General features: G+C 39.5%; 1 protein-coding gene across 1 annotated transcript; it reads right to left on the reverse strand.

Moving 5' to 3' along the window:
• Positions 1–511: 511 nt before the first annotated feature.
• CDNF (cerebral dopamine neurotrophic factor) lies at positions 512–15,503 on the reverse strand. Its single transcript, XM_006191594.3, has 4 exons — positions 15,281–15,503; positions 5,500–5,627; positions 4,281–4,422; positions 512–1,193 (listed from the first exon to the last, which is right to left on the reverse strand). The coding sequence occupies exons 1-4, from the start codon at positions 15,393–15,395 to the stop codon at positions 1,015–1,017; spliced, it is 564 nt and encodes a 187-aa protein (XP_006191656.1). The 5' UTR covers positions 15,396–15,503; the 3' UTR covers positions 512–1,014.
• Between the last annotated feature and the right edge of the window lie 24 nt (positions 15,504–15,527).

The raw sequence follows: 15,527 nt of genomic DNA on the forward strand, positions 1-15,527 counted from the left end.
CATGTAACCATCATCCCAATCAAGATATAGGACATTTCCCACCCCAGAAAGTTCCCACCAGTGGCCCTGCAGTCATTCCCCACCTCCACCTGCCACACAGAGGCACTTATTTCTACAGTGGGTTTCTTTTCCTTATGTGGCCAGAAAATGGAATCAAAAGTGATTTTCCAACTTAAAGCTGATAAAATAGCATTAAGAACCACAAAATGCCATTAAGAACCATGTTGCCTGTAGGTGCTCTTAATATGAATTAATCCTCTATCAAAAGCTGGTCTAATATGTGATTGGAGGAAGGGCAAAAGACCTTGAGCTTGGTTCGGTTAACAATGCGAGTGTTGATACAATTTGCTAAGATGCTGGCTGGACTTATGTGGATTCTTGATCTATTTTAAGTAAGTTTAAATAGGTTTTAAATAGCTTTTCTTCACCTAGGAAACACTAATTTCTAGTAGTGCTTCCTGCCCTCCCATTTCTGATACCAGAAAGGCAAGAGAGCTAGAACACAGACCGATTTGCAGTTAAAAGTTTACTTGTTTTATTTTTTTTCTTACAGTTTACTTTTTAAAAAATTTTGATTATGCCAGGTTATTATTTGGGTTGAAGTTGGGAGTCAGATAAGCTAAACATCATTCCTTTTGTCCTAATCCAATATATTTAATTAAAAATTAGTGCACAGACAGGGGCCTCTGAGCAATCTCTTCCTTCTTAGAATCAATTTACTCCATTGCTTTGCCAGTGGTTCACTTCCCCCAATTTTAGGAGCTAGGCAATGATAATCTACATACAAGAAAATTATGAGAAAGGCACTGTAGCTTTCAGTACATTGCAAATTTAAGAAACCACTAATATTAGCAGCTCTACTTATAAACCCTGGTAATCAATTCTGAGTGTAATATTAAAACAAAAAAATCTGAGACCACAAACATTGCAATTCCTGGTTATGCTCAAACAACATGTCTACACCCTAGAGAGTCATTGTGTCTCTACAGTGGATGATGCGCTGGCTTCCGGGAGTCAGAGCTCTGTTTTGTGGTGCATCGCTGCATACTTGGGTGCCAGTTCTTTGATCAGATTCACGTAGTCGGTTTTTTCCGCACAGGCCTTGCACTCTTCTCCCCAGCTGTACAGTATCTGTTTCAGCTCTGTGACTCTCATCTTGGACAGGTCCACTGATGCCAAGTCCAATTTCTTTTCTTAATGACAAAAAGGGAAATCACAATTTTTATAAAAAACAAAGCCAACTAGCAAACACTTAGAAAGGCAACTAATAAAAAAAAATAGAAAAATATAAATGTGTGTGCATATTTGCATGTATACTGAGCCAATTTCAAACTTCAGCAGATCCCTGACCTGTATTATCCTTCCATATTCCAAAAATACCTATTCCAATTAAAATGCTGAAAGTTTCCAAAATGTGTGCTTTGAACAGAGAAAGTACCAGTAATCATAAAAAACAAAATCAAAATTCTCTTCACAATCTTTTCTAGTTAAGCTGAATCGTATTCAAAGTTAGCTTTAATGGAGCTCGGGGGGAAAAAAACAGAAACACACAAAGCATTTAAAGGCCAAAACTGGATTGATTAAAATTACCACATTGAACTCTTTTTTCCTAACAACTTCTTGATTTCCTAGCTATGGGCTATTATTCCATTTTTTTTTAAACCCCAATAAAATTTCCACCATTTATCCTTGTAAAAAAAAGAGAAAGAAAGAAAGAAAGAAAGAAAGAAAGAGAGAAAGGAAGAGAGAAAGAAAGAGAGAAAGAAAGAGAGAAAGAAAGAGAGAAAGAAGGAAAGAAAGAAAGAAAGAAAGAAAGAAAGAAAGAAAGAAAGAAAGAAAGAAAGAAAGAAAGAAAGAAAGAAAAAAGAAAGAAAGACAACTAAGATTATCTTGGTGCTGACTACCCTATGATCCAAAGTGGGGAGCGATCGCTATGTCTATGGAAACCAAGACATACCTAAGAAAAATGTCTTATCTACAAAGCTCTTGGGATAATTAATGATCTATCAGACTGTTTTTCTACAGAATGATCCTTGCTTCAAAACAGGGGCCTGTGTAGCTTTGCAGTATTTGCTACCACTCCATGGCTTCTCAAGGTCAGTGTTCATAAAACAAATAGCACCACATCCTAAGTGCTGCTCCTAAGGTAAAAAAGAGCGAATCAGTAAAAGGTGGTGCTTTGGGATGGCCTTGCGTGTGTGCCTAACTGAAAGCCATAGATTGTAATTAACTAGAAACTTATGGTTCACTTTTTATACAAAGATATGTTTGTGGTAAAAGATGAGCATCCGTATTAGCAAGCACTACTGAGTTTTCTGGTGGTAATCATTTTGCAATATATAGGTAAATCAAATCAACACATTGTACACCTTAAATTCACACAACATTAAATGTCAGTTGTATCTCACTAAAGCTGGAAATAAATAATAATTGGATTTTAAAGCCTTTTTGTTTGGACAGTCAGCTATACTCTGTACTCCAGAGAATCCATACAGTTTTTACAGTGATTCCCATTGTTTAAAAAAACAGAGCAAAGACATTCTTTCAGGCCAAAAACCAAGTAATACCTTGCTAATTGAAAATATATTCCAAGTCTACACTTATCTTGTTTGTTAATTTCATGGATGACTTGACAGAATACCTTTAAGAGCAGAAGTTTTTATAGCCTAAATTATTAATAATCCACAGCTCAAAGGCCCCTGTTCAATCTCAACTTTCCTGCCAAAAAATAAGATGGGAAGAATTTAGAACTTGTGGTCTATTCAAGATAAATGGTTGAAGGAGAAAACTACTTTTTTGCAAGCATTGGTAGTTTCTTCAGGTTATTCGGGAGAACTTGGCATTTGGCATGAATTTTCAAAAGGGGAAATCATTTATGACACCTTAAAACTACAGGGAAAAGGTCGATACCAAAAATAAATCTAGTTCATGGCTCCCCAAGGGCCTCTAGTGGCTAGCATTGCCAAAACATTCATAAGTATTCATTTCCTCTCAATAATATCTGATTAATTTTTCTATTATTCAAGAAGCCCAGTAAGATGCTTTGCACATAGTAGAAGTTATTCAAAATAAATTTGTTGTTTTATATTTTTTTATTGATGGCATACATATACATACATATATATTTCTTTTCATATTTTTTTGTTGTAAGTTACTACAAGATATTAAATAGTCCCCAAAGGGACAAAACTGGTCTGATATTCAATATCTTGTAAAATAAATTTGTTGAATGAAAGAACCAGCCCAGTTTTGTCCCTTTAAGGACCATGGTTTATATGGACTCAGTGATTCATCCTCTACTTTGTTGCTTGGAAACCAATAAAACGATGCTTGCCCCATCATCTCTGCCTGGAAGTTAAGGCCTGCTCTTGGCAAACAGAGAAGCAGGTTGTCTTTGGCATCTTCCAATCTTAAACTTACTAAAAGCCAGCTGCATAGCTATGGTGTGTAGGCATATTCCACAGCTCTGTTGGAAAACAAGACTAAAATAATTCAGAATTGGGTGTTAATTACTTAGGCAGTTTATAATACTACACTGGGTATGTAACATAAAATAATGACGTAAGCAAAAGAAATGGCTTCCTACTGTGGAATTTCAGGTGTTAAGGATAGGCTCGGGGTGGAGGGGGGACTCTCCCAGCCTTTGATCCTACCTATTCAATTTACCCAAAAGGCTGGCCCAGATACGAATCCTCCGTATAAGAATAGATTGATGCATATGCAATCTATCAGGCCAAGGTTTTAAATAGGTCATCTTCCTTTCCTGGCTGTTTATTTTAGGCACCCCTGATAAGGCTACTTCATCAGGCAAAACCTGATTTGATGTGAATAACCTATTTCCTAAAAGTTAAAGCTGGTGGAATCTAGGCTCTAGGAAGAAAGTTATAGTCCCATTTCAAATGTCACAGTGCTTACATCACCTTTGAATAGATACAACTTTTGTCTTAATAGGATACCGAGGGCTAATCCACCATGAGTACTGCTCCCTTGAGATTTTGAACTTCACCTTGACCTTGCATTTGACATTGCCTTGGAGACTTAGGAGTTTAAACGTTGCCATTTGGGTGGGCAGGTTTACCTGATACTGATTATGCCAGTATTCATTTCTCTTCTTCCAGAGGAACTCGGGGGGCACTAGGCACCATCCAGCAGCCCCACACCCTATTGGCAAGGGTAAATTCCTTTCCTTCTAACACTGACGTTTTAGACAGCTGGGCCTATGCTTAGAGAATTGGCACCATGTCAGACGTTTGGAGAGGAAACATTTGACTCTGTTATACCATATTTCAGCTCACAGATCTGGCTGTCCACCTTCTTCAGCTTCTCACAAATCTTCATCGCAGGCATGTGCACACTCATCGGGCGAGTGACCTCACTTAGGATCTTTGCGGCTGCATCTTCTGTTGCTCCCAGATAGTAGCACTGAAGGAGAATGAAGAGAACTTAGTGGCCCAGACACCGAATAAAGCAAGCAGTGTAGTTTCAAGAAGTGAGAAAGAGGTTAACCTAGTTTTCATGGCCCAGCTATTAAATTTTAACCCCTGCTCACTAGGGCACCAGAAAACGAACGACTCCATTCCCACGATCAGCCTAGTTAGAAGTGCCCTGCAATTCTCACGATGCTTCAGGACTGATGATAAGCACCAACACTTGTTAAATGTTTTTGTCTGTTTCAGGTGCTGCTCTCGGGGCTTTAAAGGTATTATGTATGAATTCTCACAGCACTCCTGTGATGTACGTCCTCCTATTATCCCCATTTTACACCCAAGCAACTGGAGGTCACCCAACTGGCAAGTAGGAGAGACTGAATTAATTAAAAAATCTAGCCTCTGGGCTCTGGAGTCCATGCCCTGTTCCATCATGTTCTACTCCCTTTTAAACTACCTGGCAAGCATTTTACATTTTAAAATATAACATTTAATGGCACAGATAAGTGCTGAGATTTTTACAGGTGCCAGTGGTGAGCAGTCAACAAGGCAAATTTAACTGAAAATGCAACATGACAACTTCAGGTGAAATGAATTGGCCCAAGATTGTCTTTAGCACTGTAAAACAGTATATTAAAATGAGTCATGTGTATGTACCCAGGAAACATCATTACAAGAAAACATACTTTATTAATTATGCATAAATAGTGATATGAAAATATTTTGATAGGTTTCACTCATTGTCTTGATAAGAAATGGAAGGTCTACCCACCCAGGAGAGTAAATTCTCATTAGGAATTCAATTGTATAATTTTATTTAAGAGATAGTGGGCTTGGTTGCCCTGTGGTTTATTCAGAAAGCCAAACGAAACCAGATGTATTCTAGATGAAAATATTTGTGACTTCATCTCCCTGAAAGATCAATTCCTGTTTGCTGTCTATAGTCAAGGTGCTCGAGGCAAGCATCCAAGTAGGAGAACATTAAATTCAAGATGAGGAATGAAATGACCAGTAGTTTTCTTCAAGTGGAAAATGTTTTCAAGGGGAAGATGAAAGGTGAAAATGTGCATACCAGGCGGTTTTCTTTTCCTTTGACATCCAGGCAAAAGCTGATCAGTTCTTTTTCTAGGGTTTCCAGAGAAAAGTCGACCCCTCTGGCTGTCAGGGAGTTGTAGAATCGACTCAGGAATTCATTGCATACTAGAAGGAACGAAGAAGTGGTGCGTTTAAGTATAATATAACCACGACATTTATGTATCTGTCCCACTCACTAAATAAAAAAGTACGATTCAAGACACTGTGACAACAAATTCAAATTAAATGTAAGAATGGTTTCAAGGCTGCAGCTACTAACTTGGTATTGGGCCTTGAATAATATGAGCTTATTGAATCAGCCCATCGTTCTTTGGAACCAAGTTCTACCTTATGAGAACTTTCCCACAAAATCTGACTAACGCTAAAAGGAAATATAGCCTTCTCTAGGATACGATGCTTGGGACAGCTTAGTTTAAAGCACAGAGAAAAACCTGAATATGTGTCGTGAGTGAAGCCCCTTGGTGGTCTGCATCTGCCTCTTTGTTCCATCATCATTGTCCTGAAGTGAAACCCCAATTTGAACAATCATTTTCAATCCCAGGGTCCAGAGCCAGTGAAGAGATGGAGCTCAAAGAGGCACAGACAGTAAGAACCATCATAGGTACCATTCGTTGGCACTGTTCTGAGCATGTTATGTGTATGTACTCATTCACGTCTCAGAACAAAGCTCTGATGCAGATACATTACTATCTTCATCTTACAGGTGAAGAAACTGAGTCAGAGAGAGGCCAATGCACTTGCCCAAGAAGTGATAGGGAGGGAATTCGATCCCAGATGGTCTGACTCTGGGCACATACTCTTATCCACCAGGTTCCTCTGCCGCAGGAGGAGGCTGCTTTCCAATGTTGCTTTCCCAAAGGGGCGAATGTCTAGCCCAAGCCAGCTGAGAAGGAAATGGAGGCCAGAGTTTATGCTGGAAAACAGCATCTCTAATATTAGGAAGAGAATTCTAGGAAAACACCATAAGGAAGAGTGGCAAATTCTAGGGTAACCAGAAATAAATTTAGCAATATATCAAGATTTTCAAGGAAAAAATTATATAACTGTATCAAAAGACCTAAAATTTGACCTAAGAAATTGGAAGATAAACTATCTTCTTGAATGGAAAGATCCAGTATTATGGATGACAATTATTAAGTAAATCTATAAACTCAATGTTATAAAAATCCCAATAGGATTTTTTATAGATTTGACAAGCTGATCCAAAAATACATATGAAGAAAACAAGAACAAATGAAAGCCAAGAGATGCTGGAAGAAGGCGTTTGGGAAGTAAACCTTATCTGATATTAAGACCTAATTCTAAGTCTATAGCATTTAAAACAGTGGGTCTGGCACAGATATAGACCAATGGAACAAAATAGTGAGTCTAGAAACATGCACAAATATAGAGGAGCTTAATATAGGACAGAAGTGATGCTAAAAAATCAGTGGAGAAAAATGGGCTAGTCAGTAAGTGACACTAGGATAACCTACTATGGAAAAATACAAACTTAGATCTCTCTCCAAAACTACACAGAAATGTGAATCCCGGGTGAATAAAGACATGGGAAGAGCAACACTAGAAAAATTTCAGAAGAAATCACAGGAAAGCATCTTCATGACATCAGGACAGAGGAGTATTTCTTAAAGAAGATATCAAAACACAGATCATATATTTTGAGTACATCAAAATTAAACACTTTTGTAATGCAAAAGAAATCATAAGTAAATAAGACAAGCCACAAACTGGAGTAAGATATTTACAACATATAATTGACAAAGGGTTAACATCCAGCATACATGAAAAATCACCATGGTCATACTCTGAGGTCCAGCCATTACCAGTGACTATCACCTCTCTAGAATCTCAGTGGAAACATCCCACTGTCTGACCATCACCTCCCATCTTTACAGCTCACAACCTCTAACGCCCCAATGCCAACCTTTCTCTGACCTTGCCAGGTCATTCTATCCATTGATTCTGCCACCTTTTCACTATGCTTCCCTACCCAGCTCAGATTCCGTGGTTCAACATTATAATCCCTCCTTTGCACATGAACTCAATTCCCTTGCATCTCTCTGCCTTGTTGTACTCACCTAGCAAAACCTTAACCCTGGTTAAAGCCATCTCTCCACCCACTTTGCACCTATACTCACTGAACACAGCTGGAGGAAATAACACAGCCATGCTCACTGGTCTCACTTCAAGCTCATCATCACTAATTTCAAGTGAGCCATCCGTGCTGCTCCACAATTCTACTACGTTGACCTTACTCACACTCTATCCCAGTCCCAGAATGACGATGGCGCAGCTGCTGTCTCCGAAACCTTGTCTGACACCTCCACCCCAGCCTCACTGATGATCGTGCTTCCTGTTTCTCTGGGGGAGGGGGGGAAGCAAGAGGAAAGACCTCTCACTTGCTTCTGCCACCACATCCACCACACTTGTACCGGCACAGTCTACCTTAATTCTCTGAATGGACTGTGACAGTCCTTCCACCTGCTAAGCCCATACTGTCAACTCTCTTTTTCTGCACCTCTGCCCTCTTTCTCTCCTGGCTTTTTCTATTAGGCTGCCACACACTGTTATTTCTCACATCTTAAAAACAACAAAACCTCTCTCAACATCACATCACCCCTAACACCAAATACCATCCCATTTCTCCACTCCTCTTTAAGAAAAATCCTGTAAAATAATTTTTATACTCGTGGTTCCCACATCTCTTCTCTCTCCCTCTCTCTCCCTCCCCCCACCATGTTTAAAGTCAATGAGGTATAAAATGTCTGATATGAAAAACAGTGTCCCTTGCCTCCCCTTCCCCATTTCCCCCAAACTCAAAGCTTTCACTTTGAAGTCTTTTAGCTGATTCCTTTGGAATTCACAAATTTTAAATAACATGTTCCTGTGGCTAATTCTTGAATTTTATTTTCAGTCTTAGATATTTATTTTTTTAACTGTCTTAGATATTTATTATAGTTTTTTTTTCCTGTGAAAGAGAAAGATTTAACTATTTTCCCCAAACCCACCTCTTGTAAAAAGCATATAGTTGGATGTTTTTATGTAGCCTTACACTCTTTGTCTTTTAACTTGAGTATTTACTATTTAACTTAGCTTTTGAAAAATACAACAATGCCACCTGCAGGAAAAGAGCTACAACTTTTTTCGGAAAGATAATGATAAACGTTTACAATCACATTCGTGGAATGATTAAATTATCAGTGGACTAGGAACAGTTCCATTCACACCTTCTAGAACTGAAGTCAGTCTCACATTCTCTGCTCCAGCTTAATTTTGGAGAGAGGAAAAACAAACAAACAAAAATGTTACCAGATTAGTCTTGCTGGTATCAGGACTAGAAGCCTGGGAATATAATACATGTTACAATGAGTTAAGACTTTAAGAATAACCAGAAGTTCTTGAATAATTTGTACACTACTTCATTGTTCCAATTTTATTTTTTTATATTGCCTTAAATAAATCAGTTCCCAAAGCCACACTCAGAAGGCAGTATAGGTAGTGATTCAGTGCTTGGGCGCTGAAGCCAGACTCTCGGGGTCCAAATGCTGGCTTAACTGTTTACTAGCTGTGACTTTGGGCTTTTCAATGTTAAGTCATCTGATCATCTAGTTGCTATTTCTTTGGAGGTCATCAGTCTTCCTTCTCTGTGTTGAAGATTGTCTCTGTTCTCCATTCGTGTTTTGTAGTTCCCTTCTGATGTGATAAGATGTGGAATGATTTTTATTTATACTGTTCGGCACGTGCTGAACTTCAAAATCTGTGGGTTTATGACTTTGATTAGTCTGGGAAAATGAGCTATCATCTCTTTTGCTCCAGCCATACTCTCTCTCATCTTCTTCTGGAAGTGCAACTAACCTTTGTTGGAATTTTGTTTTCTCTTTATCCTCATTGTACTTCTGTCCCTGTTTCATATTTTTATTCTCAATCTCTCAGTGATTCCTTTTTGACAAGCTCTTCAATCTTCTAACTCACTAATTCTTTTCTCAGCTCTGTCTAATCTGCTGTTAATCGATTAATTTCTACTTTTAGATGCTTATTTAGTTCTTCTCCAAATATGGTTGGACATTTTTAATAGCTTCCTAGACTTTATTCATATTTTCAATTCCTTCTTTTATTTCTTTAAACATAATAATAAACATATTTTATATTCTGTGCCTGATAATTTTAATACCTGAAGCCTTTCCAGGCCTGTGTCTTCTGTCTCTTGTCTCATCTCTGCTACTTATGGTGCCCTTCTTTCCATAGCTTTGTGACTTTTCTGAATGTGAACTTTATTTCTTAGGATTTTTGTGGGAGTTACTAGAGTTTTGTGGGACTGGGTTGAAGGTGGATTCCTATAGGTAAGATTAACATTTACTGATGTCAGCTTGAAATCTCTTTAAACTAAATTCTCAGTTTGAAATGTTTGGGGCCATCCAGGTTGACTGTAAATTTGAGCTTCAGTGCATATACGTGCTAGCTTGTGAGTATGAGTGATCAGGAGACGTTTTTGCTTTCTCTTTTACTCAGTAAAAAAAATTCAAGTATTACAGTTCTTTTTAGTCTCTAAAGATGGTAGGAGAGCTGTAGTTATTCCCAGGTCGCTCTTTATGATGGAGGTCCAGCTCTCTGGGGCCCCAGAGGAATTGGGGGAGGAGCTAGTATTTCACTCCTTATTGGTAACATTCTGGGCTATGTCTTTATTCTCTTTAATTACTTACTTTATCCATTCTCTTTATTTTACAGCCATGAAAATCTAAGTTCAGATCGCCTGGGTAGCAAATGCCCTCAAGACAAATCCAGCTTCAGGGGGCTCTTTACCCCTTTTGGTGCCCACTTTCTCTTTGTCTTTTGCCTCTGGGTGTGCCTTACTAACTTACACTTCAAACATTTTCACACTTTTATTCATCCAGTGTTTTTAGTTGCTTTCAGCTGGAGGACCAGAAGTGTCATTTTTTAGAATTTGAAATTATATTCATTCCTCATGCTATTTAATAGGAACAGAACACAAATTATAACAGTCATTCTGTGGTTTTAATAAATATTTATTGGCCAATTAGTAAGTTCCAGACAATGCTCTAGGTTGTTGAAAAAGAAAGTTCGTAAGAACTCTCAAGGATGACGTTCTTGTGAATAAACAAAAGAATCTTGTGGCTATGAAGAAAAAGAAACATGGTAAGGGGGATAGAGGGTGACAAGGTAATAGTATTATTCTAAAAGGGGTGGGCAGAGAAAGTAGTGTGTGTACAGAGACCTTAAGGAAGTGAAAGAACAACTCAAACATAGTGCTTGGGAAGAACTCTCCAGGCAGAGGGGAGAAACAGTGCACGCGTGTCCTTGGCAGGTCCAAGAACAGTAAGGGAGTCAGTGTAATAGAAGAAGAGTGACCAAGAGGGAGGATAGTAGAAAAAGAGGTCAAGTAAGTAGCACTGTGCCAGGCCATCTAGGGCTTTGAGGCCATGGTAAGGATTCTGGGTCGTACTCTGAGAAGGGGCACCATTAAAGGTTTTAAGCAGAACCAAAAGAATTTGCTAATGGATTGGATGGTGGAGTGGGTGAGGGGGTAGGGGGAGACAGATGTCAAGGATGACTCCAAGGATTTTGGCCTGAGAAACTACAAGAGTGGAGTTGCCATTTGCTGAACTGGGAAGGCTGCAGGAAAAGTGCGCTCATGAAGACAAGCAGGAATTCTGTCTTGACATGTGACGTTTGAGATGCTTCTACACAGTTGTGATGATTAAGTTTATGTGGCTTCTGTGTCTACTTGGAGGGTGTTTTTGAGTGAGATTAACATTTAAATCAGTGAACTTTGGTTAAAGCAGATTGCCCCCCATAATGTGGATAACTCATCCAATCAGTTGAAGGCCTGAATAGAACAAAAAAGATTACCCAAGCAAGAGGGAATTCTCCAGCAAACTGCCTTCCACCATTGGCTTTCCAGATCCCAGCCTGTCAGCCCACACTGCAAATTTTAGACATCTCCACCTCCATAATCAGGAAAGCCAATTCCTTATAATAAATCTATCTGTATGTATGTACCTATCCTATTGGTTCTGTTTCTCTGGAGAGTCCTAATACAATGTCAGACACTGCAAACAGTGAAAACTTGCTGGGTATATAAATCTGGAGTTCAGGGGTGAGTTGTAGGATGAACGCTAAATTTGTAGGTCATCAACCTTAAAATGGCCTTTGTGGGATGAGACCACAGGATAAGGAGAGGTCTCAGTCTTGTGAAATTCTTTTTTTTTTGTTTTGTTTTGTTTTTTGTTTTGGTGGGGGGAGGTATTTAGGTTTATTCATTGATTTTATTCTTAGAGGAGGTACTGGGGATTGAACCCAGGACCTCATGCATGCTAAGCATGCACTCTACCACTTGAGCTATACCCTCCCCCCTTGTGAAATTCTATTGTTTAGAAATTAGGAAGATGGAAAGAACTAGAAAGAGAATGAAAGGAACAGCCAGTAAGGCAGGATGAGATCAAAGAGTGTGTCCCAGAAGACAAGCAAAGAAAGGATTAAAAAGGAGGGACTGACTGATGAGCTGTGCTAATACTATCAATAGAATGCATGCAGAAAATGAGACATTTGCCAACATGTATTTTGCTAAGTGTAATTAGCAAATAGACCTAGTATGCAAAAGAGACACCTGCTGTAATGATTAATGCAGAAACCATCTTTAATGACCTCTAAGTCTCCTCTTCCTGCAAAAGAAACCCGGTGTTCCAATGCCTCATTGCTCGTTCTCTATTCCAACGACACACCTACATATGACTTTTACATCTCAACTGTCACTCTGTCAATGTATTACCTAAATGATGGGAGTTGGGAATTCTAACTTGGACGTTAAAAGATATACTTTTGACTCGCTAAAAGTGACACAAAATTTTATTGCAGCATATATGTATACATTTGCAACACAATTGAGTGCCTACCTTATGCCCTGCACCCTGGTAACTGCTGGAGATGATGTGGTGAGAGAAAGAGTCTTGACTTCCCAGGAGTGTCCACGTGGAGGAGACCAAGACAATTTCTCAACACTATGAGACACGCACTAGATACTGTCTGAGAACAGAGGGGAGTCACCTCCCCGGAGGAAATTGGTAGATCACCGCAAGATATTAAGTAAGAGAATAACATTATCATGCTGCCAGGGGAAGGATGCTGTTGCGGCAGTAAGGAAGGCAGAAACACTGGAGCTGGGGAAGGAGAAAGGATGGGTGTATGGGATCAGGGAGAGAGAAGTCCCTGGCTAGCTGACCAGCTATCTACTGATGCCATAAGCTAACAGGTTTGGGGCACTGAGTAGCGGGGAAGACTACGACTTTGTGACTCTGTTGAGTCTGAGGTGTAAGATACCTAAGTAGGGATGTTCAGTCAGTTGGATGCAAGGTCTGGGATTCTAGAAAGGAGGTGGGTTGGATATAAACATTTGAGATTAATGTGACTTTGATCGGTTTATTCTGATTGCACAGAAGAATGTTTAGACCAAGAAGAAAGGAGGGCAGAGGGCAGAACTGTGGAAAGTTCTAATATTGAAGCCATGGCTAGAGAATGAGAAGCCCACAAAGGCATTATGAACAAGGCCCAGAGATAGCAAATAAGGCATTCTCATGGCCATCAAGAGAAGACATTTTCTGAAGAAGAAAGAAGTCAGTGGTGCCCCATGCCACAGAGAAGTCACAATAAAAATGGAAAGTTATTCCTTGGGTTGACATGAAGAAAATAATCTCGCTATAAATCACCAAATTAATAATTTGTTTCCTGGCATGTATGTATTGCTACAACCAGATAACCATACTCCTCTTATTTATGTTGTAGGGTTTTTGTTTAAAAGTAGTCCCGTAAGTGAATCTATAATTATTTCAAAGTTAAAAAAAAATTAAGTAGTCCCATAAAACAGTGCTTTTAAGGAGATCCAGAAATGTTTATATATATATATATTTTTTTTTCAGTTAGCTTCACAGGACCTAAAAGGAGGGCCCAGGAAAGTAAAAGGAATGGGTAAAGTGATCCTAGTTTAGGAAAAACAAAAACAAAAACCTGGAGAACACATGTCCTTTCTAAAAAGAGCTGCCACAGCCAATTCCCACTAGATGGACACGAGCGCTAGTCTTGACTGGTCATCTGGTCTTGCAGATAAGCCAGAAATCTGCATTTTTTTAATATGACATCTCCCAATTTTAAAATGTAGCCAATGAATTTAAATGTTTTTTCAAAATACTCTATAAACTTGATAAAATACATCAATATTTTTGTTTTCATGGACTCTTAGTTTTTACTGACAAGTCAGTAGTGTCCTGGGCCACAGAGTAGTCAAGAATGGAAATTTGCCCTACAGTATGTATTGTGCAGCATTTTAATCTTATACATTGTGGGGAAATTAATTGGCTGATGATAACCACTCATAAGAGGAAACAGAGCCAGATCTAGACTCTTATTTCTTTTTGTTCTAAAACCAGTACTTCCTTCACTGTGATTCTACAATTTCTTTAACGAATGTAAATGTATACCCAGGTTAGTCATACATGCAAGTTAATAATCACAATATGTTGTAATAAATTCAGGAGAGATGTTAGAAGCCTCACATTTAATTAGTCCAGATGCTCTGGCCCTTCTGAAATGGTTTTAAGTCAAAGATCCAGAAATTAAATTACTGATGACTAACTCTCTCAATTGTTTACACCTCACAAATTTTGCTTTAAACATCTAGGTTGCAGTCATAAAGGGATCTTTAAATAAAATTACAACTTAGCTGAGCAAATATCTATATCTAAAGTTTAAAAACAGTATCATGTAGGTATTTTAAATTTCTGGAGAAAAGTGTAATTATTGCAGCGCTGATAGAAAACTGGACTCCGATTGTGAAGACTTTATTCAGTTATAGTACCATATATACCCATCCATTACTTCAACATATATTGTGAACCTACTATTTCCTATTATGTAAGAATAGATTCGCAAGCTCAGGGAAGGGTGAGGGTGATATACATTTAAACTAATTACTTCAATGAATGAAACACGGAAGGAAGTGCTACAGTAGTCCAGGAGTTAAGGGGCTAGCATAGCTAATTATCATATTTGATCTCGTTAACAGCCTTCCGAATTCTGAAATAGGTATTATCATGTTGATTTTGCAAGAATCCGATACACTGGCCTCAGAGCTGGAAGGCTGGGTGGGACGTAGACCTAGGTGTTCTGACTGCAAGTCCACATACGAGATTCTGTGAACAAAAAAGGAAATCAACTCTTCTGTATTCCTTCTCTCTCGAGGAGCTAACGTAATCCTCGGTAAAGCAACTTTTCTCCGTAAAAGCGTAAGAAGTGTTAGTTACGTCCTCTGATTTAAGACATTTCAACTCAACTGCAGACAATTTGTCATGTTTTGTCCTCTTGGCAGTTACAAACCAACTTGAACGTGAAAGCCTTCTCCTGTGTAAAGAAAAACAAGTCTCGCCGGTTAGGGCAGCAGAATCAATCTGGCGCCAGGGTCCTCTGCATCTAGACGCGTCTGCACAAAATCGAATCCAACTCCACACCCACCAGTTTTGACTGAAGCAGCTTAATAGAGAGAGCATGGTTAAGAACGCGGCCTGAAGGTGTCACTGGGCACGGCTAGAAACTTGCCTAGGATTGGGCGAAGGCGATCAGAAACCAGAGCCAGGGCTCACATTTCCTGAGAGAAATGTTATTTATAGCCAGGGCCGGGGGAAGCCAAAGCCGACAACAGCTGCGCTGCGACGCGGTGCCACCGCCATGCAAGCAGGTCTCACACCGCTCACCTTCACAGTCAGCGCCTGGCCGTCCCCCGGCCTCCTGGCCCTGCGCCTGCCCCGGGTTAGAGACCCAAAGCCCGGCGCAAAAGGCCACCATTGCTGCTGGGACCCCGCACCACATGCTGAACCAGCAGCTCCCAATGCCTCGCCACCAGCATAAAGAACAGCCGCACTGTTACCACCCGGGGCAGCTCCAAGACTCAGGAGCGCAGAGAGAACGGACGTTAAAAATCTGTCCGGGGTTGCTGGGACA

This window comes from Camelus ferus, chromosome 35, assembly GCF_009834535.1.
Source record: "Camelus ferus isolate YT-003-E chromosome 35, BCGSAC_Cfer_1.0, whole genome shotgun sequence".
Lineage (NCBI taxonomy): Eukaryota > Metazoa > Chordata > Mammalia > Artiodactyla > Camelidae > Camelus > Camelus ferus.